We start from the raw sequence: 13,680 nt of genomic DNA, 5'->3' as shown, positions 1-13,680 counted from the left end.
ACTCCTTATTCTACTCTTGCCTTACTGCAGTCCTTCATCAAATAATAATCTTTTTCAGTACCATACTTATTTTTATGTGTATGTGTAAATGCCTGTTTGAGAATATGTGAATTGCTTGTGTGCAGGTGTCCTCAAAGGCCAGAAGAAGCCACGAGATGTCTTGGAATTAGATTCCAGAGAGCACTGAGCTGCAAGATGAGTGCTGGGGACCAAACCTGGGTCCTTTGCAACAACAGCAGTGCTCAGTGCTCCTAATTGCTGACTCACCTCTGATCCTCCCCAGTTTTTCAAAAAATAAAATTGTTTTTCTTAATGTGTATCAGTATTTTACACCATATGTATGTATATAAGTGTACCACCTATGTGAAGTGCCCACTCAAGTCAGAAAATAGAATCAGATCCCTACAACTGGAGTTTCAGATGGTTGTGAACCATCCTGTGGGTATTAGGAATCAAAACTCAGGTCTTTGCAGGAGCACCAAACTAAGCCACCTCTCCATCCCCTGGATATATATATATATATATATATATATATATATATATATATATATATATATATTAATTTCCCTCATTCTATTTTTATTTATCCATTATTTGCAACACATAACTGTTTTCTTTTACATTTCCTATCTGGGTGTTTTTTTGTTTTTTAACTCTGGGAGATTTTTCTTGATTATTCTCTCACCTTCGTATTGGTATCACATTTGTTCTGTTAATTTTAAATACTGATTTTCCAAGAATTATTTCTCATCATTCTTCCATCATTTTTTTCCCTCTGAAAATTCTTTTCTTATCTCATGAATTTGTCTTCCTTCCTCAAACATCATCCTGTATACATGTGTATCTCAGCTGGATTTTCTGGTTTGTTGGTTTTTTCCTGAAGTGGAATACTTTTTCTAAATTTCTGTTTAACAAAATGACCTGATTTTTGGAGTCAGGGTCTTGCTATCTGGCCATGGCCTACCTAGACTGCACTTAGTAATCCAGGCAGGCCTCACAGGCGTGTGCTATCTGGTGTTGCCCATGGCTCTGGGTTCTAATGTCTGAACATTTTCTTCAGATGTCTGGTGACCCTCTGCTGTTCACTCTTAGAACAAGCTAGATCAAAGATGAGGACAGGGCTCAGGGTATCTAAAGTTCTTTCCCCAAGAACATTCTGTTTATCCAGAGAAAAGCCTCCCAGTGTCTAGTGTGAGGGCCAGGACAGGCAGAAAGTACTCTGAACACTCACAAGGCAGAGGAAAGAAGTGTTTACTCTCATGTTTCAACTTACCAGGATTTGCAATGAGAATATATGTATGGCTGGCTATATGGAGTGAAACAGTGTGACTGCTGGGTAAATTCCTATGTAGATTTAAGTGGCTTCCCTCTTTTACCCTGGATATCACATTGTCCCTCCCTATAGTCTCTAAATCCTAAGTCATACACTCCATTGTGCAATCACTGTCTCTGCCCACTTGGGCAGGTATGTTCTTTCCACAGCAATCCTCTCAGTGTGTGCTGAGAGTCCTTGGACACTGCTGCCTCTTTCCCTTTTTCTTTACCCTTTCAATGACTTTAAAAACAAATGACTTTTAAACTGACATTTTAGTTGGGTCTTGGGTTTAGAAAATACTCGTATTCGAGTATACACAGTGTACATATTTTTTAAAAATTGCAATATCTTAAAACCCAAACCTGTTTAATTCTATTTGTTTTTCATAAGTACTTGCTGTATGTTAGTCTCAGTGGGAAGAGCAAAGTGTTTTTGAAACAGAATCTGAATAATTAAAAATGTGGTCAATATGATTCTACTGTACTGCTGTTTGATAAATCTGTACATAGACATGCTAGCACATGCTTTTCTTTGCTCACAAAGATACTACTAATCTAGCACTCACAAGAAACAATGCCATTTTTTGACTAATAAAGACACATTGCTGCAAAATGTCCATGCTTCCTTTATCTTCTCCAGGTACACATATTTACCAACAGGATATGTGGCAAGAAGGCAGGTCTCATCAATTGTGGAAGGGAGCAGAGGGAAAGGCAATTATTAAGCTTGCATGAAATTGTGTTGTCTTTACTACAACACACAATTACATCTACCATACGCAACCTTTCATCTTCTACCAGACTGACTTGAGTACTCTGAGGTCAGGACCTCTAGTCTTCTTTTTGTCCCTGGGCTGCTGCTTCTTTTTTTTTTGTTTTGTTTTGGTTTTTTTGGATTTTTTGTTTGTTTGTTTGCTTTTTGAGACAGGGTTTCTCTGTGTAGCTTTGGAGCCTATCCTGGCACTCACTCTGGAGACCAGGCTGGCCTCCAACTCACAGAGATCCGCCTGCCTCTGCCTCCAGAGTGCTGGGATTAAAGGCGTGTACCACCAACACCCGGCCTGTCCCTGGGCTTCTAACTCATTATACTGCAAACAGGAGAAAGTATTTAATGGCTAAGAACTAACAATTTAATTTGTATACCATTTTGTAGACATGACAGAGAAACAAAAGCATGTGTACTAAGAAACTATCTGTCTCTTCTTTTTAAAAAGTCTGTCGCAGAGGCTTTTCTCCTGTCATCAAAGGAACTTCTTCACCATTCCTAATGGGTATGACTGGGAAAAATTCCATTTTCTTATATGACCTTCATCACAGACACCTAATCCAAAATGGACATCAACTTCAGGCCACATCAGCCCCAGTCCCCATCTAATATCCTGGCCATCTGATTCACAGGGTAACAAAGCTATGCCAGACTCAGAGTGAGCAGATTATAAGGAAGGTCAGCTGGTGCTGAAAGTTCCCTCTGCTAAGACAAGGAAGAAGTCTAGCCTATATCAGAAAGAACATTTCATGAATGTTAGTGATGTAGAACAGCCTAGAGATATATCAAGATATATTAGTCCACTCAAAGGAAAATGATGGGAGCCAGGTGGTTCCATTGGTGTAGATGCCTGGCAACCTGAGCTCAATCTCATGGACACACATCGTGGAAGGAGACAAACAACTCTTATAAGTTGTCCTATGATCCTACACATGCACCAGAGTTAGCAGGCACATGCATGCACACACCCACAATAAATAGAAATCTTTGTTGTTTTTTGAGACAGTGTCTTTCTGTCTGTCTGTCTGTCTGTCTGTCTCTTTTTCTCTATATACATATACATGTACATGTACATATACATATACATATACACAGCTCTAGCTAGCCTTGGCTGTCCTCAAATTCACAAAGATCTACCTGCCTCTGCCTCCTAAGTGTTAGAATTAAAGACATGTCACCTGGTCTAATAATAACAATATATTTTTTAGAAAGTGTTTCTCTGTGTAGCTCTGGCTGTCCCAGAAGTCACTATGCAGAGCAGGCTGGCCTCCAACTCACAGACATCCACCTATCTCTGCCTCCTCAGTGCTCGGATTAAAGGCATGCACCATATATTCTTGTGTTTATTTTTTTTAAAGAAAGAAAGTGATACAATATCCTAAAACTAAATATCTGTTTATTCCACTTGTTTTTCACACATACTGGTCATATTTTAGTAGCCCCTGGGTGAGGATTGAAGTTTTAGAAACAGTATCTGAAACAAATTTCTGAAAGCAAGCTTTAGAGTCAACATGTGCTGGATAGACCTGCCCTACAGACTGGCTGCAACTCTAGATGCCAACACTGGGCAAAATAAATAATTATGCAAGCTACCTAGTTTTGGAGAAGAAATCTGTCCATGTTTAAAAATAAGTCAACTTCCCACTTTTGCCTGTCAAACATAACAATCTATAACAACAGGTCACTTGATGAGAAATAATGGACCACAGAAACTTGTTTGAATCACTTCTGAAACCTACTAAATAACAAAACAGCAGCAGCAAAAGGTAAAATCTTGAGCCATATGCTGACATGGAATCTTAAGGCCACTGCTTTGTCCTACATTTGACCTAGCTGGGGTCACAGTTAACAGCCTCATGTGGGGCTAGGCCTAGAGGCTCATGCCTACAATCTCAGCACTTGGCACAATGAGGCACAAGACTGCTGTGCATTCCAGAACAGAAAAGAGGAAAAAAGAATACTTAATGGAAGACTCCTCTGTTTCTAGTCTAACAATCAGTAATGACAGCTCCAAATTAGTGAAACTAAACTTATTCCATCACATAGAAGAGTATTTATTCTAAAGGAAGTAGGCAAAGTATAAGCTAGTATTAGTATTAATACTGGATTTCTGGACAAGAAAGGATGCTTACACATATCTTTATAACAGATATAAAAAGTGCACACAGGCTGAATTATTGGGTGTAACTGCCTCCGTTGATGAGCAATCAACTCAACACTAGCAGTCTGACTGGAGCCTATAATAAGCTGAGACAAGGGCTCATTGCCATTTTAATTATTAAAACTACTAAACTGGCTATGGCTCCTGCAAAAGCCTAACAGTTTCCAAGGTAATTTTAGATCTCCAACAAAACCTAGTTTCTATACAGCTACCAGTCTCCTGTACCTCAAGTAGAAATGTGGCCAGCTCTTGCCCTGGTTTAAATTCTGCAATGGTTCCTCAGGAAACAGGAAAAATCCAAGTTCTATAGCACAGAATACAAGGCCCTTTGTGACCAGATCTTTTCCCACTTTTTCAGTTTCTGCTGTGTGCAGTTCCATGTGGATATCACACTTGCCTGTAATTATCGAGTGTCCTCTCTGTTTCTAAATTACATTGGCCTGCATTTAGTCCCATGAGTATACAGGACCCTGTGGCTGGGTACTGACGACTCTTTTCTAGGCATAGAATACACTTTTTTTTTTCCCCCCTGGTTTTTCAAGACACGGTTTCTCTCTGTGGCTTTGGAGGCTGTCCTGGAACTCGATCTGTAGACCAGGCTGGCCTCAAACTCACAGAGATCGGCCTGCCTCTGCCTCCCCAATGCTGGGATTAAAGGTATGTGCCACCACTGCCTGGCCATAGAATATGCTTTAGCCGTTACTTAATTCTAACCCTTTAGTCTTAAATTCTGTTTTCATTTCCTTAGGTAGCCTTCCTAAATATTTCAAATTAGTCAGGCATCTTACACTATCACTGTATCAGTTTTCACAGTTCATAATTACATCTACAACACTCTTGCCATCACCCAAAATAAACCTACAGCCTTACAACATGCTAGCCAAGTGCACTACACATGAGTAATAGTCCAAGCTCCACTAGCTTTTGGACTAGTGTCACAAGGGTAGAGACACTGTCTACTCTGCTTATCATTCAATTCTTGGTGATTTACATAAAGTATGAAAACATTAATAGGCAAGCAAAAAGGGTTCCTTAGTGAATTTGTTATAAAAGATGTAATTCCATGGGATTATGTCAAACTGACAAGCTTTTCCAACACAAAGAAAACAGTCAACAGAGAGAGAGGAAAGAAACTGCTGAATGGGAGAAAAATCTTCAAACTATTTAATCAATAAGGGATCAATATTCAGAGTATACGAGGAACTCAACAATTAAAAAAAAAAAAAAAAAAAAAAAAGAACTTACCTTACAAATAACTGACTAAAAATGGACTGGTGATGTGAACAGATTTTTTTTTGCTTATTTGGTTGGTTTTTTTTCCCCCCTCTTTGTTTCTTTTTTTTTTTTTTTTCGAGACAGGGTTTCTTTCTGTAGCTTTGGAGCCTGTCCTGGCACTCACTCTGTAGACCAGGCTGGCCTCAAACTCACAAGAGATCTGCCTGCCTCTGCCTCCCCAGTGCTGGGTTTAAAGAGTGCACCACCAACACCCAGTTTGTTTTTTTGAGACAGGGTCTCATTCTGCAGCTTTGGCTGGCTGGCCTGGAACTCACAGTGACTTGCCTGTCTCTGCCTCAGTGTTGGCACTATGGGACTAAAGGTATGTGCCACTACTTTTAGCCCTGATAGACAGTTCTTAAAAGAATACATGTTGAAGCTATATCAGTTACTTCTGACTATAACAGAACATAGAACAAAATGTTACATTACCACTGAAAAATAAGAAAAATTCTTAATTTCAAATCATAACTGAGTAAAGATTTCAGAAGAATGTATCCTCCTGCATTGTCAACCTTTTTTCTATGTATGTGAGCACACCTTGGAGGCCAGAGGTCTACACTGTCTTTATCATCCTCTACCTTATCTTCTGAGACAGTGTTTCTGATTGAGCCTGGAGCTCCTCAGCTGGCTAGATTGGCTGGCCAGAACCCTTCGGATATGTCCCCTCCCTCCTAAGGCTGGGGTTACAGGTACACACTACACATCTGGCTTTTTATGTAGGTGTTGACCTTCACTCTTGAGAACAAGCACTTTACCCACCGAATCCCATCCCATGTTGCCTCCTTTCTTCTTTTATGTGTGCACGTGGAGTGTGATTAAATAAAAGGGCCATTTGTGGGAGTCTGTTCTATTTCATTATGTGGGTGCTGGGACTTGAACTCAGGCTTCCATGTTACCATTCTTATACCAGCAGTATCCTAGTTTTATGTTCTCTTTTTTTTGTTTGTTTGGTTTTGTTTTTTTGTTTTTCGAGAGTGTTTCTATGTATTGTTTTGGAGTCTGTCCTGGAACTCACTCTGTAGACCAGGCTGGTCTCAAACTCAGAGATCTGCCTGCCTCTGCCTCCCGAGAGCTGGAATTAAAGGCGTGCACCACCAACACCCACTGTTTTATGTTCTCTTACTGTCATGTTGAACCTACAACCAGGAACCAAAAGAGATGAATGCTTCCTTTGGCTCAGCTCCCTTTTCCCACATATAGTCCAGGATCCAGTCAGGTAATAGGGCCACCCACAGTGGGCAGGTGTTACTATCTTGCTTCTAGATCAAGCTGACAATCGAGACATTCCATCATGAGGATGTACTGCAGTATCACTGCTGTAGTTTAGATATGGCTTGTTCTCTAATGGCTCATATCCTAGAGGCTTGATCCCCAGTCAGCAGAAGAGAAAAGAGTGGGGTTCATGTTCTTTGAGAGAGGTGGAGGCAGGAGGACTACCAGTCATAAGGTCTATCCCAGTTACACAGAGTTTGAGGCCAGCCTCAGCTATAGAAAAATGTCTAAACAATACAAAACAAACATCAACCAAAGAACATCAATAAAAATAGTATAGAAAGGTAGTTGGAACTTTAAGGGGAAGGACTTCATAGGAGGTGATGACTACCTTCAGAATATATTAATGGTGTCAGAGAGCACAGTGATTTCTGAGGGAGCAGATTCCCAAAAAGGGTGACTGGTGTCATGTGCCCCCCCACCCTTTGAACATTCCCATGAGCAACTGGCTCCTCTCCTAAATCTTCACCATGCTTTACAATGACTTCCTCAGACACCAGGGTTGTGCTGTTTGGCGTTTCTAGCCACCAGAAGTCCAGACAAAATAAACATCTTTTTGGGGAGTGGGGTGAGGGTTGAGACGTTCACTATGTAGCCTTGCATGACCTGGAGCTTACTATGTAGACCAGGCTGGCCTCAAACTCAGAGAACCACCTGCCTCTGCCTCCTGAGTTCTGGGATTATAAGTGTGCACCACCACACCTCAGATTGTTAAAGCCACACAAAATAGACTAGGGCAATCACAAATCTAACTAATGTCAGGAAGCTGTATAAAGTTATCAGAAAATGAAGATAAGTATAGAAATTCAGTGCCTGTAGCAAGCACACTGAAGAGTCAATTACACTTTAAAAGGTAGTCTTGCTAGGCATAACAGCACACACCTGCAGGCAGGAGGACCAACAGCTTTGGCTACACACAGTAAAATGCTGGGTGAACAAGTCTTGTTTGTTTTTGTTCTGTTTCAGAGACAGGGTATCCCTGTGTCCTCTAGACTGACTTTGAATTCAAGTGATCCTCCTACCTCAGTCTTCCAAGCACTAAGTAAGGGTTTGTGCCATCAAGCCCACAAAAGTCTGTTCAGCAGTGTCTATTATCCACATCAAGAGTTTTCTTTGTGTGTGTGTGTGTGTGTTTTTAAGATTTATTTATTTTTATGTGTTTGAGTGTGTGTGTGTGTGTGTGTGTGTGTGTGTATGTATGTATGTATGTATGTATGTATGTATGTATGTATGTATGTATGTATGCATGTGCACTACATGTGCACCTAGTGTTGGTGGAGGCTGTAGAGACCAGAAAAGGGTGTTGGAGGCCCTGGGATTGGAGTTAGACAGTGCTAAACCACCATATAGGTGCTGGGAATCAAACCTGGGTCATCCTCGGCAAGAGCAGCCAGTGATCCTAACTGCTGGACTACCTCTCCAGCCCTCAAGTGTTTTCCTAGATCTGTTTATACTCACCATAGAAGACACCAAGATGGGAAACATACCATAAGTCAATATGAGACTTCTGAAATGACAGCAGCTGTTTACCTTTTTCTGTGCTTGAAAATATGGAGATGATTTTGTTCCTGGGCTTTTTTTCCTCTGGAACAGAAGGCAAGGGTTTCAAACTGTGATTGGCCGATAAAGGATCTTTTCCTCCAGTGCTAAAAATGGTGCTGCTCATTCGCACTGGAGGTGCTGGAGGCTTGTCTTCTAGTTCTCCGTTATCAGACATGATTCAGAATTATCAAATGGCCTAAAAGAGAGGCAACACCCCCCAAAACATTCAATTAATAACAAGGTTAAAGACAGCACAGACAGTAATTACAACCACCACAGCTGTAAATTAGAAAATGTGATCCAGTTAGTGACATTAGCAAAATTTGGATAAATAAATGATCAAAACAAATTTGTCTTAATAAAACCAATCTCCACTAAATAGTTAACCACAGAAACATTTGAAGAATATGTGCACACTAACACATTACAAACAATTTAACTAACGAACAGATGATTCCATAATAAAAATGGACATGCATATAGCCTACCATAATTAAACCAAGATGAGAATAAATACCTTAATAATTTAAGTAGGTCTATAATAAGCAACGATAATGAAACAGTAATTAAAACAACAAAACCCTTCCAACCAAGCAAAGTCAGGCCCAAATGAGACATCTACTTTCTCAATTCGTATTTCAAGACAGCACTTCGTCTTCGATAGAAAGAGATTAACAATTTCCCTACACACTAACAATAAACACCCCCCTCCCCAAGAGGCAGGCAGGTCTCTCTGAGTTTGAGGCCAGGCTGGTCTACAGAGAGAGTTCCAGGACAGCCAGAGATACACAGAAAAACCCTGTCTTGAAAAACAAAAACAACAACCCCCCTCCAAAAAACCCCCACTACATTGAACACCCCTCGCCAAAAATAAATAAATAAATAAAAATCTTAAAGTCCACATGGAAGCACAAAATACCAAGGGAGCCAAAACAATCCTTAGCAAAAGTTACACTATAGAGCCATGGTAATAAAATCAACATGGTACTGGCACAAAAACAGACACACAGATCAACAGAACAGAAGATCCAGATGAAATCCCACAAATACAAACACACACTGGAGAAAAGATAGACTGCCTCTTCAATAAATGGTGTTAGGAAAAACGGATGTCCATAGACAGAAGAACTTGATACTTATCTCTCACAAAAATCAACTCCAAATGGATCAAAGATCTTAATGTAAGAACTGAAACTCTAAAACTGCTAGAGGAAAAACCATTCAAATACTGACATAGGCAAATACTGGCATAAGATGTTCTAAACAGGGCCCCTAAACTTTGAAACTGCAAGAGGAAAAACTAGGGCAAATACTCAAGACTGTTCTGAATGGGCCCAACTTGCTCAGGAAATAAGGTCAACAAAGACAAATGGGACATCATGAAATTAAAGCTTCTGCTCAGGGATGGAGATAGTGAATCAAATGAGAGACTGCCAGATAACAAGGGGAAAACTTGGCTGCTTTTATAGCTTATAGAGGCTTAATATCAAACGTGTGTTTGTTGTCATCTACAAAGCAGAACAAAACCACTGAATCACACACACACACACACATACACACACACACACACACACACACACACACACACACACACACAAACTCATAATATTTGAACTAAACTGAATATTTTGTTTTTTGTCTCTTTCTACCCATGTGGTCCATGAACTGAAGATTGGACATGCCTGGGAGAATATACAAAGAACTAAAAAAAAAAAATTAAATAACAAAAAATCAAAACAGCCTGATCAATAAGTGGGCTAATGAAATTGACAGTTCTCAAAAAAAAAAAAAAAAAAAAAAAAAAAAAAAATCCAGGACCAGAGGGGTGGCTTAGTAGGTGGAGGTGCTTGCATCCAGATCTGACAACATTTTGATAGAACCTTGCTAAGGTGACAGGATGCAAACTGATTCCAACCATGTCCTCTGGCACTGTCACATTCATAAACATATGCACACAAAATAAATCTGAAATACAAACAGCAATTAACATATAAAGAATATTCAACCTCAAGAAACCACCAGGGAAATGCAAATCAAAGTTAGACTGAGATTCCATCTTAAGGGTAGTCAGAATGGCAGTCATTAAAAAAACAAGTAACAAATGCTATCTATCAGAGTCCAAACAGAGCCCTTAAACATTTACTGGTGGGAGTAAACTATCAGGCCAGTGGAGGTTTCTTCCAAAACTAAAACAAGAACTTCTGTTAAGACCCAGTTATATCACTGATGCTTTTACCAACAGTCTCCGAGTCAGCATGTCAGAGAGACATTAGAAGGCCAGTTCACTATTCTGGAGCTACACTATGGCATGGACATAGGCATCCAACAAGAGGATAAAGGAAATCTAGACAACATGTGACTTGGAAGTACAAGTGTCTAAAGGGACAAAGAGGACTAATGAGATAGGCAAAGAAAAGGGAGCATAGGGCACTGTTGGGGGTTAAGGGCTCAAATACAATATATACTCACACTAAAACTTAAAGAAGGGATGTGCTTTATGGATACAAGAATCAGTCTCTGAAAATCTGACATAAGGATCCTGACAGTGATAAAGTTAAATGTACAGCATTCCAAAGAATTAGTGTGGTTGTAATGTCAAGACTCCATCTGTCACCTTGTAACGCTCCCTTCCGATACACAGGTGACATATTCCCCATAGCTAACTTGGTGAAAATTTTAATCTCATTTACAGACAAGTACAGATATATATTCTGTCTCTTATATTTAAATTTTTTTATGTGTTTATGCTTGGGTAGGGTATTCAGTCTGTGCGAGGGTGCCTGAGGAGGCCAAAAGTAGGTGTCTAATCCCCTTGAAACTGAAGTTCCTGGAGTTTGTGCGCTACCTGATGTAGGTGCCAAAAACTGAACTTGGTCTTCTTTAAGACAACTGCTAAGCTAGCTGCCTCTCCTAGTCTCCATTGTCTCTGTTTTTTAGTCTTCCTGAGAGTGTCCATATGTGTGCATGTGGAGGTCAAAGGGCAACTTCAGGTATGAGCCCTTGCTTTCCACCATCTTTTGAACCAGGGTCTCATTTATTGCTGTGCATGCCAGGCTATCTGGCTCATGAGCTTCTGGGGAATCCTATCTCTGTGTCCTATCTTGTTTTAGAATACCAGGAATGTGTGCTACCATGCATGGCTTTACATGGACTCTGGGGATCCAAATTCAGATCCTGACATTCGTTTGGCAAGTGCTTTACCCATAGAACCATCTCTCCAGCCCTATTTTATAGGAGTGCATTTGTTCCTTTCACTGTGCGGGTCCTGAGGGTCAGGCTCAGTTCATCAGGCTTGGAAGCAGCTGAGCCATCTCACTGGCTCTCTTTTATTAAAACAGTGAGTGGGTTACATCGTAAAATATCTCTACCTTACATAAATTCTGATATGAAAGTATGTATGTTAGGAAACCAGACAACTCCTCAGTAAACAAGGTTTTGAATGGCAATTGGATATTGATTTTTTTGTGAAGAAACCGTTGTTTATCTACAATAAAAAGAAGGCTACTGCATCCACATAAAATTTAAAGTAATCTTTACTTCTTCAATTTAGCTCAAATTCTAAGACTTGGAGAAAAGCTGCTATAATTTGAGAACAACTGAGATGCAGACATTATTATTTCCCTCTGAATCTTGCAGCTTTTATTTCTTTCACAGAGTATGTCACAAATGCTACTTATTCTGGTGCATTACTTTGACATACATTATCTGCCACGTTTGGCACGTCAAAGAAATAATCCACCCAAAAAGAGACTTACTAAAAACCTGCAAACAGATCTAATACTAGGACCCTATCCAAGTATCCTAGCTCCTTCCTCATGCTTTTCTCTTTGCTAATACAGTGTACTGGATGACTTTTGGCACTGAATTACAACTGTGACAATTAGTCATGATTTATGTCATTTTCCTCCCCAACACTTCACTCAGTCCAAAGGGCAAGGGCTTTGCATGTCTTAGACAGGAATGCTGACTGACTCATGTGGACCATATTCTATCCTCCGATGAAGTCTATCCTTCCTGAATGTAGTAGTCATTTTCTCACACAGCAGTTCACTAGACACAGACAAAGCAAGCCATATTAACAGGATTACCTTTGAAAAGCTTTGTACTTGCCCCTCACAGCTGACTTATGACCTTAGTCTCTTTCCTACAAAGCAGCTTTTTGTACACTGCTTCTACTGACAGTGCTAAGTGCCTGAAAAGTCCCTATTAAGGTCGCGATAAAATTTTTTAATCTTATATTTTAGACAAGAACATTAGGCACAAAAACAATTCACTGGAGATGTAGCTTAGGTGGTAGAGTGCTTGCTTAGTGTGCAGAAGCCCCGGGTTCAACCCCAGTACTGTATAAAACCAGACAAAGGGGTGGGTGCATGCATCCTACCAAAGGGAGGTTGGAGGCAAGAAGTTCAAAGTCATTCTTGGCTGCTCAAGGAGTTGAAGCCAGCCTGAGATACATGAGACCCTGCCCCAAATCAAGCCAAGCCAAATAAACTTCATGATAAAATGATTCTGTTCTACTACTACTTAAAAATGACATATGGAAGAAAAAAAAAAAGCAAATAAGTAGTGCCTCTCTCCAATCTGTTCACTTTTTGATACTTTTCAGTCACAAACAAGTAGGCGAAACAAAAAGTGTGCCCAAAACACACTGTACTCTTTAGCAGGCCCATTGTTTAAGTGTGACGAGCCTCAAGCACAACAATTACTCATTGTGTACTGAAGAAGACCAGGAGTAGTTAAATACATGGCAGAAATAAAGAAGTGGTGCCTGGAACCAGTCAGTCCAAATAATGGCATAGCAAATGAAAAAACACATTACTAGAAAACATGATAAGAAAGTGGAATTCTGATTCAAAATTTTACTTAAATTTTATGTATTTTCAGTAACTTATTAATGTGGTAACACTGACCAAAACTCTTAACAATCTCTCCATCAGCTGATACCATTGCACCCCAAACCTTAAGAACCTCAGTGAGTACAAATGAAAACACACCCAAACTACCTGCAGGTGCTGCCACAGGGACAGGCTTCCACACTGGAGAGGAGGCAGTGTGTCCACCTGATGGGAACACCAGGCAGATCATCAGGCTAATACGGCAAAGCTCCAAAGCAAAGAGGTGAGGCAGAGAGGACTTGTAAGAAACAAATGGAAATAAACTGCATCAAATTTAAATGAATACAAGTCTGGGTGACTGATGAAAAGATTTTAAATCACAGGACCAGAGGGATGCTCAGTGGGCAGATATACTTTCTGTCAAGCCTAACAACAAGGTTCTAACTCCAAAATCCACATGGTGGAAACAGCGCCTACACAGTGCTGTTCTCTGATCTCCATACACATGCATG

At 40.1% G+C, this 13,680-nt stretch overlaps 1 protein-coding gene across 2 annotated transcripts in view; it reads right to left on the bottom strand.

Moving 5' to 3' along the window:
- The window catches only part of Pak2 (p21 (RAC1) activated kinase 2), a 64,845-nt gene that overhangs the window by 34,397 nt on the left and 16,768 nt on the right, over nt 1-13,680 (bottom strand). For both annotated transcript variants that reach the window (XM_027412865.2, XM_027412866.2), the window contains exon 2: nt 8,322-8,529. In XM_027412865.2, coding sequence (XP_027268666.1) covers nt 8,322-8,508 — 187 coding nt within the window. In that variant the 5' untranslated portion in view covers nt 8,509-8,529. The remainder of the gene's footprint in view (nt 1-8,321; nt 8,530-13,680) is intronic.

This window comes from Cricetulus griseus, chromosome 4 (assembly GCF_003668045.3).
Source record: "Cricetulus griseus strain 17A/GY chromosome 4, alternate assembly CriGri-PICRH-1.0, whole genome shotgun sequence".
In the NCBI taxonomy this organism is placed as follows: Eukaryota; Metazoa; Chordata; class Mammalia; order Rodentia; family Cricetidae; genus Cricetulus; species Cricetulus griseus.
This window is presented reverse-complemented; position numbering and strand designations above follow the sequence as displayed.